Source organism: Lissotriton helveticus, chromosome 12 (assembly GCF_964261635.1).
Source record: "Lissotriton helveticus chromosome 12, aLisHel1.1, whole genome shotgun sequence".
NCBI lineage: Eukaryota > Metazoa > Chordata > Amphibia > Caudata > Salamandridae > Lissotriton > Lissotriton helveticus.
In genome coordinates this window covers 727,814,118-727,837,665 of record NC_136073.1, presented here as the reverse complement: position 1 = coordinate 727,837,665, position 23,548 = coordinate 727,814,118, and the positions used below count along the sequence as shown (strand labels likewise).

The window sequence follows — 23,548 nt, the reverse complement described above, 5'->3', positions numbered from 1 at the left end:
AATCCCCATGATGCAGATACCGTTATCTGACGCAGTCACACTACGGCACAGGAACGTGTTATCTGATTAGGTCATAACGCTTGCGATCTAATTAGACAAGCGATATTCCTCCAGCCCCTGATAAGGCATACGGAGTTCTCATAACAAATCAAACCTATGACAACCTGGGCAAAACCCTGCGCCCATTGTTTTGATTTCACCGAGAACTTCAGCAAAAGAATGTGCTAACGAGCAAGTCGTATGACATCCTTATTGACGTATCTATGTCCATCCTTACGTCAATCTCGGCACCTTAAAGGTATAAATATTACAGATATTGCCCTATGCAAACACACGCGTGGTGACGAGACGGAGCAGCCATACTTGCCGAAGCGAAGAGCAGAGCAGACCCCGCTGGCGCAGCCCCGCCTTCCTGACGCGCTGAGACGCGCTGCTTTCTCCTGCCGAGAATTCCAGCCCCGGCGTTTCTGGGTAGCCCTCGCAGGCAGCCTGGAATATCGAGACCAGAGAGAGAGATACCATCCCTCATTCATCCTAACTTCCAGGTACAGAACTGAATAACCCCTCACAGAGAATTCTTTAGTTATTCACTTGGCAAAAACAAACTTAACTTAAACTGTAACTTTCTATTCCCGCCCACGTATTAGGCTTAGGTCAGGTACAGGGGGTAGGCGTATTTAGAAACACCAGTTGAGTACGTTTAGTCAAATGTATATGTGTATGTAATATATTTTATTCATTTTAAAACATCATATGGCTTAGAAACCATATCAATGTTTGTACAGTATTATTTTATACTATTGCTTTTAATGTATGCACTTTACTTAACTATAAGTATTGCAATAATATCGATCCATTTCTCTTGTATGAGAAAAGAGACTGATCAATAAATACCACCTTTTTATTGAACACGCCCGTCTCTTCCTTTTCTCTACATTCTGATGAGACTAAGAATGCACGTACTGACTGAGTAAAATAAATTGCCTTTTGTTCACACGACTCTCGAGATATACTCTTGATTAGGGGAGAGCAAAGTTGTCATGTTCTATGGTTGTCAGAAACTAAATCCCTTCTTGTCTAATCAGGGGAGTTAATTCTTTCCTGAACATTCGAGAAAGTTTCTAGTGAACTCTGAGCTAAGCTGGCAAACCCAAAACTTTAAGTCTAGTATCGACAGTAGTAGACCTAGTTAACGTCTGGTCTAGGCCTTTACTATTGTAGGTATTATTCCAATGCGCAGAGCCTATTGGGATGATAGGAACTACACTACAGAAGGGTCCGTGGGTGCGTTTCGGGGTGGCTCGGTAGCAGGCGGGGTTCCGTCCGGCATTGAGTGCGTTGAGGGTGGCGGCGTCGTAAGTCCGTCGTGTGGGCTAGTATCCTCGGGGGCCAGGGGTCCTGGCGCTGGGCGCAGTCCAGGCGCGGACGGGCGCAGACGGGCTTGCCTTTGGCGCGCCTTCTGTGCACATTCGGCGCGTACGTGCGGCGACCTCCATAAATGGCGAAGTGGGAGGGAGGAGCAGCTGGGAGGCGGGAGCGGGGTGGCCAATGGGTGGGATACAGAAAGAAAAGGGGGCGGGCAGCAGGGGAGCAGCGGCGGGGAGGGGGGAGGGGGAGAAGTGGCGGGAAAAACAATCACGGGTACACGGGGGCAACAAAATAGCAGGGGTACAGCTAATAAAACAAGAGACTCGCAACAACAGGGGCAAAAACAGATACAGAACGAAGAAACTGGCACAGGTCCAGCTCACAGGGCCCTCCAGGCAGGGAGGCAGTCCCAGTGGCGGTATCCTCGGGCGCCCAGCAGCAGCAGCCCCCCCCCCCTCAGGTCAGCAACAAGAGAACTCCTTGCATGGGGGCACAGCCCCTTTTTATCCACACAAATCCTTTGTCTGTGTCTGCAGGGTGGGGGGAAAACCAGTCGCAGCTGGTTTTGGAGCACTCTGTTATGCTCAGCCCCTCTCACCATTCACTAGTCAGGCTAGGGACATCAGTCGCACCACAGGGGGCGGAGCCAGCATTGTGTGGGGAAAGCCCAGCCCTATTCAGGTCCCAGGTGCACTCCTCCATCACATCAATCATGCAGATCTCTCCACTCACCACCGGGACAGACCCATCCTGACTTCTGGAGCCAGGCTCACAAGCCAGCTCCAGCCAATCACAAGCCAGACAGCCAATTCACATAAATTCCACAGACAGGCCAACTTCTAGAAGAGCACTTCCACACTAGACACAATAACGCTGCACACATCATCGCGCAGCATTTAATCACACGAGACTGCACATACCAAACTCGAGCTTGCACTCCCCACGCATCAGGAACTACCAGGGACACATACATTCCCCATGCATTCCTATGGGAGGGCAGGCCAACCTCACTACACGCACGCACTTTACCCTGGGACGCAGTGGAAAAGTGTGCAGAAGCCAAAAATCAATAACACCAAGCCACAATTAAAAAGCAAAAAGTCTAGGGGTGAACCTGCCAGAAGGGCCAAGTCCAACAGCTTCCATCCTCCCCGTTCTGTGAATTGGGCTCCATTCTTTAATAATATCTCAAGTCTAGGAATCTGCACACTGGTCAAAGCCAATTTCCTGCTGGAGATTTAAGTTTGGGAGTGTGGACAGCCTGGAAAGCAACTGATATTAGCAGTCAATTCAATTCATGAAGCTTTATTCGGTACATATAAAAATGACCATAAAAGCACAAGAATACATACATTAAAATAACAAGTACAGCAGATTACAAACAAGGGAATTCAGCCAAGTGTAACTTACAAAATGATTTAAAAACACATACTCTTCCTGGCCTTAATTGATTGAGTTAAAAACATAGCAGTAAAAAACAGATATCGGCATATTGTAAATTAAAAACTAAACTCATAGGCCTGATTTACTGTACGTACGCCATATTTTACAAACATAGGTTTAAGAAATGCAAGACGAAAATTTGTATACAGTTTACAGGTTAAAAGAAAGTGCACAGTACTCTGTTTGGATACGCCATCACACATACATGGCCCCTACGGGTGTTTCTTAAGTGTAGGCAGTGCCACTAAGTGATGGGCTATACCAAGCCTCAATCTAGTCAGCACATACTTATGTGTTTGCCTGGTCACCCAGACTAAATAGAAGGGAAAACCTTCATCGATTATATAGTTATTATAAAACATGACCGTGGATAGAAATCCGCTGGCAACTGCCCGTTTCCTTGCAGCAAAGGATAAAAATTTAGTTTTCATCTCATGTTTAGGAATTAACAATGCTGCTCTAGGGTCAACCAAGATGTTTAAGTTAAAAATCTCAGAAAAACATCTAACGACGTAATTTAACCAGGGGATATTTAGAATTTTGTCCAACGAGAAACAATCCTCAATGATCGATCTGGAGAAGGATTTTTCTTCTTGAAGCCAAATTGAACGCCAGATCATAAGTGGCCTCAAGGATAATTGATCAATCAGAAAGTTAATGTCCAGTTCTCGATGGATCAGCTCAGTGGCGGCAGAGGATGGCAGCATCAAAAGCTTTTTTAGGAAAGTATTTTCCTCCAGCTGCAGAGTGTGCGCTCAATTGTGTCCCCAGACACCTGCCCCATATTGTGCGATACTGATACACCTTGCTTGGTAGATCTTAAGCATGTCCCTGGAAGGGCCAAGTCCAACAGCTTCCATCCTCCCCGTTCTGTGAATTGGGCTCCATTCTTTAATAATATCTCAAGTCTAGGAATCTGCACACTGGTCAAAGCCAATTTCCTGCTGGAGATTTAAGTTTGGGAGTGTGGACAGCCTGGAAAGCAACTGATATTAGCTTTGTGGGAGTGGCGCCTATATATGCTCTGCACATCATTTCTGGAGCGGAACAATGTCTGTGCGGAGCCTCACAGCTCCACCTTCTGGGGCACAGTTGTACTGCTAAACATTGCCGAATCCAGCCTGACGACTGGGGAATATTCAAAGGGTGAGGTATCTTCGGTTAGATACAGTGTCTACCAAAAAGAGCATGATCAAAGGTAAGTAACTTGATTTGTTGTTTAATTCTTACACATTGGAGGCTTCACTTCACTGCAATGTTCATAGTCTGTTGTTGATAAATGGGAAGATTGCTCTAGCTCCAGAAATTAGTAGGCCAAATCAACTGCTCATCTAGGCTGAGGGAGAATGACTTAAAATCCCATCTTCACTGAGTCTGTGTTGGAGGCAGGGCAGTTCAAATCAATTAACAGAGAAACACTGGAGCAACTAAATAAGAAACACAGTTAAACCTAGTAAAACATACAAAGAGCTGAAGAAGAAGTTCACTTATTATGCTGCTACCAATTGACATAAATGAAGAATGCATTTGTACCATGAAGGCCTTCTCCAGATCCCGCTGCAACAATAATATAGCTCCTCCCTTTGGTGTGGACAGCCGATCCCTTCATCTGAACATGTAATTGGAGCACTGTTGGTGAATAGTGGGAAAAACATGTTTCCATTAATACATCATATTTTATTGAGCTTAGTGGCCCTAGTAAAACTCTTTGACCTTGAATGTATACATTAAAAGAGATGAAATTGATGTATAAGGATTCACAGTGAAATCAGAATTAGTATTCATTGTGTGAACTATGCATGTTCATTGACTTCAGTTGGATCCTTTCTCCTGATTTCCTTTTTCCTTTCCAGAGGGCGAAAATGTGCCCTATCAAGAACTTAGAAGGGGGCCAGGCGGCATCCCTCCCAGAGGATGTCCGGAGTCGTGGTGTTGATGTTGGGGTTGCTGTTATCTTGCAAACAGCCAATCGGAAAATCCTATTGACACGAAGGTCAGCCTCCCTCCGCATCTTTCCTAATGTCTGGGTGCCACCAGGTAAGGTTGGGCAGGGCTGGGTTGCAACCTGATTAGCTCTATGAGTGTATGTGTGTCTGGCAGAGAGTGAAGGACAGATGGATGTGCTTCATTTTCAATGTGATATGTGCACTTTTGCATTTTACAAAGAACAGTGCAGGCACAAGTCATATATTTGCACAGGATCGTTCCAGTTTAATTTTCCATTGTAGTCCATGGAGATGTGCAGGTGCTTTACAAGACTTGTATGTTCATAGAGAAGACATGATGGAAGGCAAATCAGTTATTTGTTTGTGAATGATAGGTGGTTTGGGAACTTTACTTAAAAATTGGTATAAAAAATATGAGCTTCTCCGTACCGGAAGGAGGAATCCTTGGCACTTCAATGTAATAACAACAATGGTTTAGTGCGGTAACACTTGTATAGTTGTTTACCATAGAACAAAGGGTTTTATTTTGAGCTTGGTGGACAGGATACTCTGTCAAAACTTCTGTCCAGTCTATTGCAGTCTGGTAACAAGGAAAGGACTGGGCTGTTCCTGGTTATAAAATTACAGGTCAAAGGGAGAGTGGATATGGAGGGGGGCTAATAATTAACCAACCTCTGGGTATCCATTTTGTTGGATGTAGTGGCCTCACCAGAGAGTCCTTGAACGAATTCTTTGAATGGGTAAACACATTGAATGTTTATCTACCCTTCACAATAACTGCCTCATCCACACAGATCTCCTTCCTTGATCTAACCATCAAACTAACAGAAGGCCAACTTAGTACAAGTATGTTCAGAAAACCAACAGACCGAAATAGCTTACTCCACTACAGTAGCCACCACCCAAAAGCTCTGCGTACCAACCTCCCCTTTGGGCAATTTTTAAGAATACGGCGCAATTGCAGTAGCCTGCCTGAATACAAAACTCAGTCGAATATTCTTTCTAAGAACTTGTCAGACAGGGGTTACCCTTCGAGAGAGATAACAAGAGCAAAGAAAAGAGCCCGTAACAACCACAGGGGGGCGCTCCTAGAGCAGAGGGACCGGACACCTGTAACCAATGAATCTATGACATGTGTCACCACCTTCACGCCAGCCTCAAATGCGGTGAAGAAGATCATCAAGCGCCACTGGCAAATCCTTAATACAGTAGATCTCTCTCTTGAACCTCCCAGATTCGCATTCAAGAGGTCCAAAAATGTGAAGGATATCCTCATCAATACAAGACCTAAGAAACAAACTGTCACGAACCAGACGACCCTGTGGCAATTACCACCAGTGAAAGGGCATTATCCTTGTGGCTCATGTAGCACGTGCCCCTTCACGGCTATACACAAAACTGTTCAACTCACAGAATCTTTCAAGTGGGAGCTTAGAGGACACACAAACTGTAATACACCCAACTGTGTATACCTACTCACGTGCCCATGTGGATTCCTATATGTGGGGATGACCACTAGACCGATCAAACAACGCATCTCGGAGCATCGGAGTAACTTCCGCTGCATGAAAAACAACACTAAGATGTGTAGGCACTACCTAGAGAAGAACCATACAGCAGACTCCATGAAGTGGCTTATTATTGAAGCAAACCCTAACATCTCCAAACAGAATCTCTTTTATAGGGAGCAAAGATGGATCCATCGTCTGGCCACAGATAGAAATGGTTTGAACGAGGACATCCCCTGGGGGTCGTTGTGAGCACCACCTTCTAACACCCCCATAGACATTGGGTTAGAACCCCTTGTGAGCCCTGCGAGATTACTATACCTATTAGGCCTTTAACTGCCTGCACAATAGCCAAACCTCGATCGTTAATATAGAGCCAGCTCGCACATAATTATCGGTTACCTTACTGATTTTTAGCGTTACCGACAAAGATAACCCTTCTAAGATGGCGGCACCATTTATGTACTAAGTCACATGATATGCATGGAAGCTTGATTCCCCCTACCCGGACGCTCTCACAAATACATAACTCCCACCTTTTACATCAGAATGTGAATCAATACAACAGAGAGTCGATTCTTTGCCCCAACAAAGAAATAAAGAAATAAGTTTCCCTCAGTAAATGACATAAACGCCAAATGATTTAACATCGCTACACCACTGCGAAATGGCCACTCCTTTACCCCACACTATCACGTGACCAGTTGAAAGCCGGCATGAGTCCCGGGAGACGTGTCCCGCCCACTGCTACGATATAGGTAATGGACGCGTTACGCGCATTACTATCCGGGTCTGACGGAGAGGGGTAGGCTACACAAAGAGGACACGGGAGCACCAAGTAAGTGTCGGCCTAGATGAGAAAGGAGGACAGCAGTTAACTGTAAGCAGCGTGATATCAATATCGCGCTTAACGCGATCGGCGTCGCGACTCAGCCTGTTGTTGATTGTTTGACGCCAGAACTTTCGCGCGCCGTGTCGGGGACTTTACTTCATGTTGGAGGGTCCTTGAACCCCTATATGCCCCAACCCTCAAGCATCCATGCGAATAATTGGCGGCACGACAGCCGCGAGTATACAAACCGGCGAGGGCACTTTCTGAGGCACATACACGCCCGATTCTCTCACTGAAGGCAAACATGGCTCGGGTAGAGACAAACCCCTAATATAATTTCAATCGTAATTTTGACACACCATGAGATTAACTATTGCCAGGTTATCTCATTGCACACTGATACTAAGTTCCATATTGTTTACCCGATAACTGCACAATAAAGGTAGAGTGTAGTTAACTGTATCTCTAAGCTATACACAGGGACGGGTGATTTGTATTGATGTTTGTGTGTATTGTATTACCTTACCTGTGGTCCACTACCTCATTTCTAACTTATTCCAGCCTTAGCTACAGAGGCTTGACTCACCGATGTCTATCCCGTCAGACACTGCTGCTACATTTAACCTGTGACCCTTAGGTGAGTTAGTTTGTTCAGACCGGAACTGCTGTTCCTTATTGTTATTGTTTTTTAACGCCGCTGCCCTTCTTGTTTTTAAAGTCACTAAAAGCATCTTCACTTGTGAGCATGCCACTCACTCTTGCTCCATTTGGAGAATTCCCACCTCTACCGCATGCTAGTAATCACAAACACTAGCATGACACTACATGCACCAGGTCAAATATAGAGTGGATCAATGCATTGTACCTGCGTGAGTGATGTAACCCATTACCTTCTCCTTTTTGGTTCCCTAAATCTAGGCATGGAACAATGTATATGCAGGTACTCCATTTCGTAAACATAATCATAAGCACTGATACATAGACTGAGCAGCATAATTTTAGACGATGAGTACATTTTATAGGTCCTGAAGAATCGCTGGTAAATAGGCCCTTGCGAGAAACATGTCGACCACAACCCTCACCTATTAGCTTAGTCGGGAGTGAGGAAAACATTACTTTCCAAACCTCCCAGGCTAATTGTTTTTAGTTAGCACATGGGACCACCTGAATAAAGTTCCTTTTGGTACCCCTGCGCTATTTTAACTTCACACACAGTCTACATCCCTTTCAGGCCCCTCACCCGCACTTCACCCAAGGGCAGTTGGATTAAAAGATCTCCGCTAAAGAGCCCCTCTTTGAGGTGTTGCCCGTTGGGTATTGCACCGCCCACCCAACGAGGAGCATTGCCCATGATGAAGCATGACACCTGCAAGGGTGTGTGAGGCCACTACATCCAACAAAATGGATACCCAGAGGTTGGTTAATTATTAGCCCCCCTCCATATCCACTCTCCCTTTGACCTGTAATTTTATAACCAGGAACATCCCAGTCCTTTCCTTGTTACCAGTTAACTAAGGGCCCACACTGCGGTCTGTACCTTCCACTCTCTCCTCCCCTTTTTTTTTTTGAGTGGTAATTTGGCCCTCTGGATCCACAAAGATCCCCCTTCCCCTTTGTTGTATAAACAGTCTATTGCAGTGCCATAGGCTACAAAGCACTTGCACTGCAGGGGATACCATGTCCGCCACATTGATGACAGAGTATCCCATCAGCCAAAATCCAATACCCTTACTTTCTATTGCGATTGATGCCGATGAATAATCAACGTACATATGTAGATTTCAACAGTTTGTATGAAACGGTTGTTTAATTAACAAAATACTCCCACAGCTGGTCCACAGTTAAATGACTTGCTAAAAAGTGCCATAGGTGAAATTCAAAAGTGTGTTTCTCTACAGAGTGATAACGGTGTAAGAACAAGGGTAAATGGTTGGCTGGAGTGGAGTCAATGTCTTTCCAGTTTTCTCATCTAAACCTGTGATTCCTAGTGTTATTGACATACAAAAAGACATTTCAATTATTTACTAAATTGAGGGTCATCATCAGTATAACAAAATTAATAAAAGTATAAAAAAGGAAATCCTTGTCACAGGAAAAGGCAGAATAATCAAACTGAGTCAGGACAAAATCAAAAATTAGTAGCTTAGAACCGGAGAATAAGCTACAAACAGAGGACCATGTGAAGGACTGCAGAACACACTCCTTCTAAGAAGCTGGATGCAAGGAGATATGGAAAGGCCCAAAAGGGTGCCCAAGACCTTAATCATAAGATAAGTAGGAGTACTAAATACTTGTTGCACTAACTGGTGACAAGTTGAGATAAGGTGCAGGGTGTTGAGAGGATGGAAGATCTTCCAGAGTATGATTTGGGTAGGATGAAACCTGTAGATTGAGATAAAGATCGGAACAGGGTAGGGTAATAAAAATTAAATTATATATGCCAATGAATTCAGAACTTACAAGTTGTTGATTTCGAAGACAAGTCCCAAACAATTGGAGAGGCCCCAAGTAGGTTCAGGATAGGGTTCACTAAAGCGGTCCCTCAAAAGTTGTTATCATAGATAAATATATAATTATATTATATATATATTTCTGCTCCACTGATGCACCAGCTCAATGCACTCAGGGTCGGGTGCCAGTCATGTGGGGGTGCTCCTGCAAATACATAAAGCTTCACACTCCTCCAGGATATTCTCCAAAAGAAGACCGCACTCACGGGGGCAGGTTCCAAAGATTTATTATGAGCCACAGGCACAGACGTGTTTCGGCAATAGCCTTTGTTGATGTTAGCCGGGAAATGCCAAACATCACCATTTTTAAATGTCATACATCACGCTTACATGAGGCAACCCTAACAAAGGACTAATCCTCGTAGGACCGGATGGAAAATATCACCTCTAATGTCAGCGCCATCTTGGTCCTATTCCAGAGCTTATGCTAAGTACATCATATCATAATGAAAGGGTGTCATTAGAACGTAAACAGAGGGGTGAGTGACAATAAAACAAGCTTTCGAAATTTCTTGATGTAAATACAATAAATGTCACATAGCAATCACCATCTCAAAGGTAAACATTCAATAATGTTTCACCATCCGTGACATCTGTACATACAGACACCCCACAATGTCTAATAACGCCCTGTATGGGCCATTATGCACTTATGCCACCCTTAAATTCATCAAAAACAACCCATATTGGTAAAGCCTAAGCCCTTTATGCTTTAATCATGCCCTGAATGGGCTTTCCAAATTATGTTGTCACCCATGAATCCTCATGGGGAAACCCTTGTTGCCTAGGCCCTTATCGCCTCAATCCTGCCCTGGATGGGCTTACAAAATTATGTTGTTACCCATGAAGCCTTCCTATATCGAGTTGATCAAACTCAACCTCCGCGCACTGTTGCAATGTTTTTTCAATACTCTTAACACACAATGCTTATTTTTTCATCAGATTATACACCAACAATTATTGCATCAACAAGTACAATGTATTATGCATACATAGGAAAATCCTTGCTTCATCAAGACATCAAAATAACATGCTTAATCCTCGAATTCAATTGGTTGCATCACCAGTAACAATTCTTTGAACTGTCTCATTTGATAGGAAAAGAAACATTAAACATTGATTGATTAACTATATGTTCGGTTCATTTCAGTTGAAGCCTCATGGGAAAAACCTTGTTGCCTTGTAAAAAAATTAATCAAATTAACATGCAGATGGTGGACAAAACAGTATAAGTATACAAATTCATATTAAACATTCAAAAAGTTCAAAAGACTCTCTAGAAGTTCATTACAGAGCATTATTTCTAGACATTCAATGAAAAGTCACAACGGCGGACCTAAGAGGAACCAGACATCATTAATGAGTATAAGAAATTCAAATGCCCAAACCTAAAATAAGAAACAAAATTCAAAATCAGAACCACTCATCAATCCATATGGAGATGAAGAAATCTTGTTATTCACAGATAGAGACATATGATTAAATTCACCATAATAGTGTACAGAAGTAAAGATCCAAACACATGAGAACTGGTATATTTAATCTCCCAATTGGATCGCCAGTTCTTCACTACTATTGAGCCCTAGGGGGTTTTAGTCTGAAGGTCAATGATATACTGCGATTCTAACTGCCTAAGTCTTAGAATCATATCCCCTCCCCGTGGATTCCCTGGTATGTGGTCAATGCAGAAATAACTAAGGAGGTCTCTGTTGCGCTGGTGTTCTTTGTTGAAAAGTTTCATCCCCATTAGTTATAGCCCTCATGTGTTCTAGAATCTGGACTTTAGTAGGACGAATCGTGCTGCTTATATATCTAAGGCTGCACGGACCATTCAGGCAGTACACTGTATAAGGAGTTGTACATGTAAGGAATTTCCTGATTTATTTGGAACCCATAACTACCAGGATATCATAAGACAGAACTTCTTACTGCCCTTGCAGGCTTTACACTTCCTGCAGGTGAAAAAACCCTGTAGTGGACTTAACACAGATATAGGTGTCACCATTGTTCGATAACTGTGTACCAGGTTGTTTTTCAACAAATTCGCCTTCCTAAAGGTTACTAGGGGATTAGATGCCAAATCGTTTCCTATAACAGTATCTGCCAAAAGAGTATGCCAATTTTTCCGTAATATTCTCTTGAAAACCCCAGAATTTTCTGAGTAGGTGGTTATCAATCTAAACTTGCCATCATTCTCGTTCGATCTAGTCATTTCCCTATTGGTGTCCTGCAACAGCTCGTCTCTCTTCAGGAAATTAACTCTCTGTAGTGCTGTATTTAGGACCTCTTGACCATAACCCCTCACACTGAAATGTTGTATACTCCCCTCTGCCGCCAACTGAAACTCTCGTTTACTGGAACTGTTCTGTTTAATCCTCAACAGTTCCCCATAGGGGATACTGTTGATAAGGTTCCTAGGGTGGCTGCTAGTGGCGTTGAGGGTAGAATTCCCCGCCGTTTCCTTCCTGTGCAACCTAGTGCACAGCTTTCCTTCCTCAACATAGACAGTGAGATCCAGATAATTCACAGAGGTAGAACTCACTTCCCCTGCGAATTCTAAATTGATCTTGTTGGAATGTAATCTCTTTATATAGGTCTGCGCTGTCTCAAGTGGCCCCCTCCAAACAATGAACAGGTCGTCGATGTAATAATGCCAAGTGACAATCCTGTCCGTCCAGCTACTGTTGGACTCGGCCCAGGCCACCTGCTCCTCCTACCAGCCTACAAATAAATGTGCGTAGCTTGGGGCGAAGCAGGTGCCCATCGCCATTCCGGAGACCTGTCTAAAAAGTTGGCTCTGAAAAAGAAAAATGTTGTTAAGACAAAACTCAATAAAGTTTAACAGCACATTATGTCTCAAAAATTTAAGAGGCTCATTATCTAAGAAATATTTTACCACCCTTAAACCGTCAGTATGGGAAATGCATGTATAAAGGCTGGTGATATCAAGTACCTTCAATAGATCCCCTTCAACCCACTGTAATGTTTCAAGATGTCCCAGGAAGTCCTTGGTATCTTTAATGTACGACTTTAATTTCTGTAGGTGTTGCGCAAGAAAAAGTCAATATATATGGACATCTGTTCAGTCAAGCTTCTTTGTGAAGCTACAATGGGTCTACCGGGTGGGTTCACTTGGTCCTTATGTACTTTTGGAAGGTGGTAAAAGGTGGGGATGATAGGGTTAAGACGTCTGAGAAATAGATTTTCTTCCATTTCAAGCATGTTCTTTTTATGCCACTTGGATATAAGGAGGTGATAATTGTGATGCTTTGATGGTATTCCTTTTCATGAATTTTCATGTAGCATCGGGCATCTGACAACTGTCGATGTGCCTCCTTGTTATATTGTTCTAGAGTCTGAAGAACAATGTTCCCCCCCTTTGTCTGAAGGCTTGCATACAATGGTAGTATCTTGACTCTGTCCATATAGAGCAAGTTGTTGTTGTTTGGAAAAATTCATACTCTTAGTGGTATATCTCTTTTCCTGTCGGAGGCGCACTAGGTCTTTCGTGACTGCGTCCATGAATTTATCAATGGCATCTGTTGGTAACTGTGGAAGAAATTGTGAAGTGGGATTAAACGGGCTCTGTCCCCCACTTTGTTCTCCTCCTGACACAGCTCCTTACTGTGTTAAGCCCATGGGCACCTCCTCATTATTCTCTTGCTCCGTTCTGAGGTTCTCCACGACTTCAAGAGTCTCAAGATCTTTCCCAATGAGGACATCAATCACCTTATGTACATGACTCGCTCTCTTGGATCTAAAAGTCACTGGTTTCATCTTGAAGTACTTATGGAGTTTAAGTTTACGAGTAAAAATTAAAAAAGATCAATGCAAGTTTGTGTATATTCCATGGACTTTTTTGGGCAGAAGGACAGTCCCAATTTCTACACTGACTCCTCCAGAGCCGTTAGGCACTTATCAGACAAATTAATTATTGTTAGGTTCTGCTCTTGATTTATTTCCTTTTGTTGTATGATTTCTTGCTGCGGGTCACAGGTGGGGAGCGATTGCTTATGGCGGCCCCTGCCCCCTCCTCGTTTTCCTGTGGCTGCCCATTCTGGAGTTTTGCCTCTGCCTCCTTTCTGCCAAGACTGTCAGATGAGTCTGAACTCCTCGAGAAAAGGAGTATGTTCTGTTGCTATCGATGGATCATTCGCATTTTCTTCACCCGATGACTCATTTCCTGTCACCTCCGATTTGGAGGTATCCTGTGCCTCAACAGTTGGCTGTGCTCTCTTGCTTTTGAGTTCCTTTCTTGGGTTACCATATTTCCTGGCGAAGGTTAGAACCCTGCCCATATTATAATCCCGCTCATCTCGATCAAATTTCTCCTGCTTGCGTTGTTTTATTTTTTGTTCATAGGTCTTTAATCGGTTCTTCATCCGTCCTTTTTATTTCCAGAATTGAAATCTGATCTTCCTCTTCTAATAGTTTCTCTTCAAGGTCTTTAATGTTCGCCAACGCTTTTTCTCTATCGCTCCACGCAAACTTCACTAAAATCTGCAACATACCCATGCAGGATTGGGCCATATTGACGCCCATTCATCCAGCAATAGGGGGTCCCGTGAGTGCTGTATTCTTGGGGAGAATTTCCTGGAGGAGTGTGAATGAATATATATATATATATATATATACAGGGGGCAATTCCACTAGAGGATTACAAATGCAAGTTGCAGCAGGAGTAAACTACGTGTCCCAGAAACCTGTCGACAGGAACAAGCCCACTGGAGGGCGTGACTCACCTGTGGTTGTTCCAAGTTTGAAAATGCAAGAGACTCGGTTTTCTCCTACTTGCCACCAGCTGACACTGCCTGAGCCCGTGATCAAGGAGCAGGAGCTCTGAAACGCGTAGGGCCATTCATCAAAGAAATGCTGTGACATCCGACATGAAATAAAAAGAAGCTGTTTGAAAGTGCAGCCTCCCCTGTTGCTTCATGTGCACCTTCACCCGGTGGACACCTTCTTGTGTATAATTAATTCTACCCGTCCTGGCCGAGAAGACTGCACTCCCACTGAAATCACGGTGGGCCGTGCACACAAACTGTTTGTTTGCACACTGGGAAGTTCAACAGGATAAATGCCGGAGCCACGCACTTCCTTCTCACCAGAGAGAAAATAAAATAGGCATTGAAGATGTCATTACTGGGGGCAATTCCACTAGAGGATTACAAATGCAAGTTGCAGCAGGAGTAAACTACGTGTCCCAGAAACCTGTCGACAGGAACAAGCCCACTGGAGGGCGTGACTCACCTGTGGTTGTTCCAAGTTTGAAAAAGCAAGAGACTCGGTTTTCTCCTACTTGCCACCAGCTGACACTGCCTGAGCCCGTGATCAAGGAGCAGGAGCTCTGAAACGCGTAGGGCCATTCATCAAAGAAATGCTGTGACATCCGACAAATGAAATAAAAAGAAGCTGATTGAAAGTGCAGCCTCGCCTGTTGCTTCATGTGCGCCTTCACCCGGTGGACACCTTCTTGTGTATAATTAATTCGGCCCGTCCTGGCCGAGAAGACTGCACTCCCACTGAAATCATGGTGGGCCGTGCACACAAACTGTTTGTTTGCACACTGGGAAGTTCAACAGGATAAATGCCGGAGCCACGCACTTTCTTCTCACCAGAGAGAAAATAAAATAGGCATTGAAGATGTCATTACTGAGGGCAATTCCACTAGAGGATTACAAATGCAAGTTGCAGCAGGAGTAAACTACGTGTCCCAGAAACCTGTCGACAGGAACAAGCCCACTGGAGGGCGTGACTCACCTGTGGTTGTTCCAAGTTTGAAAAAGCAAGAGACTCGGTTTTCTCCTACTTGCCACCAGCTGACACTGCCTGAGCCCGTGATCAAGGAGCAGGAGCTCTGAAACGCGTAGGGCCATTCATCAAAGAAATGCTGTGACATCCGACAAATGAAATAAAAAGAAGCTGTTTGAAAGTGCAGCCTCGCCTGTTGCTTCATGTGCGCCTTCACCCGGTGGACACCTTCTTGTATATGTATATATATATATATATATATATATATATATATATATATATATATATATATATATTACTCCAATTCGCCTCCAACTTCTGTACAAACAGACAACCGTGGACCCAGTTTGGTGAGTGCATCAATTTATTTCGCCAATGCCGCCATAACGCATTTCGGGAGATCCCTGCCTTGATCACATGACAACTCATTGACATTTTACATCGCTTTTAAAGTGCTAGTGCAGTGCAACCAACAATAGACCTAGAAAAAATATTTCATACTAATGTGTATCATAGGTAGAATAACAGCTTAAATCCTTGATTCTGTTCCTCAATAAATGTGCATGGAAATGAATATCTCATACAGACAAATAGCCGCTTAAATGCATAAATACCAATGAATCCCTCCTATGTCTAGAGAAAATGAATACTATTGGTGAAACATTTAAAAATACTATATGTGAATATGTGTGCAAGTGAAATTAAAATCATCAATAAAAACCTAAGTCCTAATTTGATGATTCCTAATAAAGTGACTATTGTGCTTAACAATCCTAGACTCATTTAAAATGCATGAAAATGGCATCAGGACTTGAAATATTCATTTTTTATCAAAGGTCGACCCATCAGAAAATCACTCATAATAACAAGAAGTAATAACAAAATATATACTTTCTATTAAATGATTTCTAAAACCAATCCTAATATAATAAATATATAAATAACATCATCCTAAAATCCATTTCTCAATCTAAAAGAATCTCGGAAGGTGGCGATAGTGAACGTTTCAATTTCATATGGTCAATTGGTACCATCAGGCTGGACATCAATTTACAGTAAGTCAGTTTTTGCAATGTACTTGTTACCACTACTTCACGCTGTATAAATAAAATTGTGCATTGTACATATGTTGAAAAACAGTCCTAAGCCTTATTTATAAGCAGGTGTATAGATCTTCGCTGTTATTTAATCCATTCGGGTGTTTGGAATCGAATCTCAGAATATATGTTGTTTCTAGACTCCTCAACCTGGATTCTCTTTCCCCACCCCCTTTAAGTGGTAATACAGTATCAATTACAAAATACTTTAGATGTTTAGGATCACTGTTGTGACGGAGCTTGAAGTGCCGTGCCACAGGTTAACTTTCATCATTGTTACAGATGGCACGAATATGCTGTAAAATTCGCTTATGTGCTGGTAACTTAGTGCTTCCCACGTATTTCAGATTACAACTGCAGGTAAGCACATATACCGCAAAATCAGTTTTGCACGTTAAGTGCAAATTAATTTTGCCATATGCTGGATCATATATATATAATACTGATGAAGATGATTTGAAACGCGTTAGGCAGTGGTGACAGGAGACTGCTTAAAGATACAGCAAGCCGGTGGCTCCCAGATCGAAGATTGGGCTGCTGCTTGAGGCCCTCATGCCTGGTCGAGTTCCGCCCGCTCGTTGGTACAAGCGTGAGCCTGACATATATATATATATATATATATATTGATACCCCTCGGTTCCTTTTCGCCAGAATTTGCAGCGCTCTCTCGCCGGTTCGTAAATCCCCCGCGGCAGAACCACGCCGCATTTAAATCCACAACCAATTCCCCCAGCTGGGAGAAAAACGGGACAAACTCGTGTTTGTCTTCACTTATGTGCTTTTTTTATTTAATCCTCACAGCATGGAGTTTCTCAAGCAGGCAGGCACAAATCTACGCATTTCGGGATAGCATATCCCTTGTTCACGATCAATTTGGCTCCAGGCTCTCACTCTCAATATAGTGAGTCACATTATTACATCATTTCCTGTTTGATGTTATTTTGGCCCTCGGCCTTCTGGATGATGTAGTTTTTTGCAATTTTTTGGGATTTTTTTTTTATACATTCTTTTATCCGGATGCATAGCCTATGTCCTTCTGCTGCAACTGCCCTTTCCAACACTGTATTGGGTGTTGTGATTGGTGCTGTGGTTACTGAGATTACCCGCCTCAAAGGTTTGGGCTCTCTCTTTATAATATTAGTATGGATATATATATATGTGTGTGTGTGTGTGTGTATATGTAAATATATATATATATGTAAATATGTAAATATATATGAGTGTGTGTATGTGTATAATATATATATATATATATATACATTATTGATGTCTTTTAAGCAAATGACGAGCTGCTTAACATTATACTTTGTTTATGTCTATGATGACGTTGTCAATTGCAACTTGCACTGCCACTTTAAATTCATGAACATCACTCCACAGCGTGACATGTGATCAAGGGCCAAGGGGGCCCGAAACGCGTCATGGCTAAGGTGCGGGGTTACTTGCACGAATAAAATATTTGCACCTTTAAAATTTGGGTCCGCTGTCGTCCTTCTAACTACTCAAGGCGTCGACTTTCCTGTATATACACTGGGGTTTATAATAAGGACAATATTGAAGGTTGTGGCAGCACCCACCTGGGTGGTACAGTGAGTAACTACAAGTACCAACATGCTTTGCAGCACACGCCAACTGAGGCGGGGCTTGGAACAGTTATCAGGTGTGCCTCACTAACTGACTGCCATTTCCTTCTCCATCGCCCGTGACCAAGAACACCAGTTGTTTGAAACGCGTTGGGCAGTGCATCGTTTGAAGGGGGAGACTGTTACTTTGTCGCACTGTGATCCTCAATTAAAGGCTGACAACTCTCCGTGGTGGCATCTTCATTTTGTGGCAAACTTCGTGTGGATTTTTTAGCGGCTTTGCTCGGCCGCGAAGATGCCCACTGCAAGCCAAGCAGATCCTGTGCCTGGTACCACCGGGCACATCGGAGCGGAGGGGCCATTTTGAGTGATGTGTACGAACAGTTTGACGAACTCACAGCGCCCTTCTCACCCACTGGGGTTTATAATAAGGACAATATTGAAGGTTGTGGCAGCACCCACCTGGGTTGTACAGTGAGTAACTACAAGTACCAACATGCTTTGCAGCACACGCACACTGAGGCGGGGCTTGGAACAGTTATCAGGTGTGCCTCACTAACTGACTGTCATTTCCTTCTCCATCGCCCATGACCAAGAACACCAGTTGTTTGAAACGCGTTGGGCAGTGCATCGTTTGAAGGGGGAGACTGTTACTTTGTCGCACTGTGATCCTCAATTAAAGGCTGACAACTCTCCGTGGTGGCATCTTCATTTTGTGGCAAACTTCGTGTGGATTTTTTAGCGGCTTTGCTCGGCCGCGAAGATGCCCGCTGCAAGCCAAGCAGATCCTGTGCCTGGTACCACCGGGCACATCGGAGCGGAGGGGCCATTTTGAGTGATGTGTACGAACAGTTTGACGAACTCACAGCGCCCTTCTCACCCACTGGGGTTTATAATAAGGACAATATTGAAGGTTGTGGCAGCAACCACCTGGGTTGTACAGTGAGTAACTACAAGTACCAACATGCTTTGCAGCACACGCCCACTGAGGCGGGGCTTAGAACAGTTATCAGGTGTGCCTCACTAACTGACTGCCATTTCCTTCTCCATCGCCCGTGACCAAGAACACCAGTTGTTTGAAACGCGTTGGGCAGTGCATCGTTTGAAGGGGGAGACTGTTACTTTGTCGCACTGTGATCCTCAATTAAAGGCTGACAACTCTCCGTGGTGGCATCTTCATTTTGTGGCAAACTTCGTGTGGATTTTTTAGCGGCTTTGCTCGGCCGCGAAGATGCCCGCTGCAAGCCAAGCAGATCCTGTGCCTGGTACCACCGGGCACATCGGAGCGGAGGGGCCATTTTGAATGATGTGTACGAACAGTTTGACGAACTCACAGCGCCCTTCTCACCCACTGGGGTTTATAATAAGGACAATATTGAAGGTTGTGGCAGCACCCACCTGGGTTGTACAGTGAGTAACTACAAGTACCAACATGCTTTGCAGCACACGCCCACTGAGGCGGGGTTTGGAACAGTTATCAGGTGTGCCTCACTAACTGACTGCCATTTCCTTCTCCATCGCCCGTGACCAAGAACACCAGTTGTTTGAAACACGTTGGGCAGTGCATCGTTTGAAGGGGGAGACTGTTACTTTGTCGCACTGTGATCGTCAATTAAAGGCTGACAACTCTCCGTGGTGGCATCTTCATTTTGTGGCAAACTTTGTGTGGATATATATATATATATATATATATATCCACTGAAAGTGGCAAGCCAGTATTGAAAGGAGCGATGTCCACACATTAGTTCAGTATCCGGGCCAAGATGGAAACTGGTAATGCAATCTAGTGCTAAATTGCTATTGTTGAACCTGGAGACTTCGGTTCAAATCACAGTATCTGGAGGGCACTGACAAATTTGTGATTCAGGATAAATCACAATAAATTGTTGCGCCTCAAATAAGTACATACAAATGTCTAATATGTTCAATAACTGTAAGCATTTGTCCACCCCTCCCATCCTAATCTCTGTAACTGAACCCTAAACACAGAGCTGTTTTATTTAAATCACGTAATAGTTGAGATGGTTCTGCCTCAATAAAAAACATTCCCTGTCCATTGCTCCACTCATCTTGCGAACTAGATTTTTGGTATATAACATAACCAAAATAAATTAAATTCCCTATCTTTTTAATGGAAGACACTGACGATAACTTTATGCTGAGATGATGTGAAAACTGACAATCTTGAGATATTGAGGCATGGTAAAATCTGGCTAAGATCTACATTCTTTAAATTATTACTGCTAGTATCTCCAACTTAGAGCAGAAACTTGCGCAATTGTTAGAATAACCGCTGGCTATACATTACCATTCCATTTAAAATTCATTGCAATCATATTAATTATATATGGATGACTTAAAAATCAGGCCAGAATCAGACCCTACTTGACCTACAATGGACATCCCTAGCTAATTGTATCACGAATGCAAGAGTCTAACATAGGCATTTGGTGAAAGTCTAGTTAAGGAGGGTTCCTAACCAAAATTCCAATCAGGCCTCAGCTTTCCAGTTCACCTGGTGGTTATGTGTTCTGCATTTGCCACATATTCTATCTTTCATGAAGGGGAGCGTTACTGTACCTGCTCAGGGACCACTTACCTACGCCGAGTTAGTGCCAGATACCTTTCATATTTATATTCTGAGGTTCCACATGTTTTGCTCAGCTACCTTCATATGCCTCGGTGCAGTCTCATATGTCATATCCTGAACTTAGTTCTTTATTTGCAGCCATCACATGATAAGAACAGCTGCACATGCCTAGGTACTGCCATTATATTCTAAATGCAGGCTGAAGTGCTGAGAACCTGTCTATTCCAACATCCATTTCATACGCTTAAGTAGAGCTGTATTCTTGCTTTTAATGCCTCACATGTTATGTGCAGATATACCTTTATTTTCCTAGTTACAACCCTATTATGCTGCTATAACCCCATTAGGATAATTATTACTGCATGCGGCCACTTAAGCCACAGTGGGCTCAGTTCTCATGCTGCATTTGGTAGTACATAAAGTAGTATTACAGTAGTACTACTCACACACTACAAAATGTAAATTAGGCACCAATGATCAGAGACATCAACCTCCACCTTGTCTTGGTTTTTCTAGATCTTCTCACAAATAGGTATACATTTTATGTGGGAGAGACAGGTGGAGTGGTGGGAACATGGGAAAGACAGGTGGAGTGGTGGGAACATGGGAAATAATTACTCAAAAATGGGTAGATGCTAGGAAAAATTATTGAGAGCTTATTCAAATAAATATCGATGCTTTTATGTTTCCACTTGAACCTTTCTAATAATGTCATGTCTAGTCCTACCTCAATTTTGAAAGGACATTTTTTAAGCACAAATGTGAATAGACACCCAAGAAGGTCAACAGCAACTTGGTGGACATAACAACATACTAGTCCTCACTTCCATACGGTATCTATTATAGTCATATAATCATTCCCTAATGTAAATCGGAGCACATTGTTATAATCATCGTGCATTTTCCCTCCTAGGCATTCCATTTTTGTTTTTGTTTTTTAATAATACATGTTCATTTTAGGTCAATGCTTCAAATATAGTTGCATTTATGAATGGCATTTTTCATTAAACCATGATAATTCAGATTGCTTGAATATTTGTGTTTTTTTGTTTGGTTATGAATTGTCCTTTTTTACAATTATTTTTTAACAATTGATAAGGCTTCGTAGAAGATGATATTAAGGCTTCATAATGCTTTTAAACAATAAGGGGCCAATTACGAGGCCGAAGGAAACGGCTCTGTTCCTACGGCATCGTAATCTCCTGTTTAGATTAATTTCCAACCGACCCATTTTGATGGAGTCGGTCGGAAATTAATGCGCACACGATTTCTGAATGGCTTACGACGGGCTCGAAGAGCCCGTCTGTCATTCGTAAAGGGGCCTGTAATCCCAAGGGCGGCTCTTTCCGCCAGAAGGATTACGATGACAGATTCTTACAGCCTTTCTGTGCCGGCCATTCCGACACAGAAAGCCTGTGGGAATCCGACTTTAGGGACCCCTCAGCAGAGTCCCCTTGGGTGCAATCCTCTGGATGGCGGCCTTGGGGGCACCTATAGTGACCTCCTGTTGATCCCTGCAGGCAGGCACCTTGTGGTGCCTGCCACGGGGTGCAGGAATGAATTGAACCTCAGCTCTTTACAATGAGAATGGAATGCATGCTCCCATTGTAAAGAATAGGATTGCAACCGAACAGGGTTGGGTCGCATCCTAATCGCTGGTTTGGGACCGCCGACAGGAGGTCGGTCGGTCCCAGTTCCAGATCGATCTGGGACTGTCTCAGTTCCGTCCAACATCGAAATCAGCCCCTAAGTTTCACAGAATTTAAGTTGGTGAAAAGGGAGAGGGTCTCTTTCTGTAATTGTTTATGTTGGACTATTCAACAATGTTCAGAAAGAATATAATATATAATTTGCAACAGAGCATTATCAAATAGAGAGGAGCTTTATACCAGGGACTCAAGACCAAGGGCCATACAGAGCTGTAATCACCGTCCCTCTGCTGAAAGCTACAGGGAAGGCGCAACAGCTTTATTTCAGCTTGTCTTTTTCTGTGAAAGGCACAAATGAAGCTGTCGGTTCTCTGCTGAACATTGGTTCTATTGTTTAAAGTTGTATGCAGGTGTGAACCGTCTCATAGTAGAGAGGAAGTAGGGGTTGAGGATATTGACTTAAACTGTCATTATATTACAATATTTTGTACTATTGAGCTTCTTGGTAAGTATTGTAGCCAATATAATATCTTTTTATCATAGTTACTGTTCGGATTGTGTGCACTAGGATAGGACTTTGATTTCCACAAATCTTGAAAATACATTCCAGGTTTAATAGTGTTCTCGAGTATGCCTATTCATAATGATGGAGATTTTGGGGTTCCACCTTTTATTACTGTAAGATCTCAAAAGATTGATTGTTTCCTGAAACACACCTGGCTCAAGTGATGCTCAGTGAGTTGTGGGGTGGTTGCAGTCCATTTGGTTTTTCTGTCATTAGTGCCAAGGGGTCTAGAAAACCTGTTTCTTGGCATTGTTCTGGAAAGAAATTCCAAAAATGTATTAATATCAAAATACAATATTATATATCCATTCATAGTATGTTATTATTGGATATACTGTTCTAAAATCAAGCATCATAACATCATGTGTTGTGTAGTGTTGTTTTCAGTCTAGTCCCTCTCCAAAGTGTGAAGTGTCAAGGTGCAATTAAGGGTGTTCATTAGATCTCTGTTATCCATATTGTAACTTAAAGACAGTCTGGACACCTTAGAATTGCACAGATTTTTAAATAATAGCCTCATGTGGTAGGAAAAGCAATGCCTTGTAGGTTATTTGTGTAACCAATAATAGCAATGTGTTGTGCATCCTATCGTCAAAAATCAATATTCGGTATTTAATAAACAATCTGTACAATAAAGCCCAAGTTGGCAATTCATAAGATGTATCACAATTCAGATACAGATATCATGCATCCAACATGTATTATG

The 23,548-nt window shown here is 43.0% G+C and overlaps 1 protein-coding gene across 2 annotated transcripts in view; it reads left to right on the top strand.

Annotated features, from left to right (window-relative positions):
- NUDT17 (nudix hydrolase 17) overlaps nucleotides 1–23,548 on the top strand; it is a 683,665-nt gene that overhangs the window by 142,648 nt on the left and 517,469 nt on the right. For both annotated transcript variants that reach the window (XM_078669378.1, XM_078669379.1), the window contains exon 3: nucleotides 4,665–4,848. In XM_078669378.1, the coding sequence (XP_078525504.1) occupies nucleotides 4,665–4,848 (184 nt within the window). The remainder of the gene's footprint in view (nucleotides 1–4,664; nucleotides 4,849–23,548) is intronic.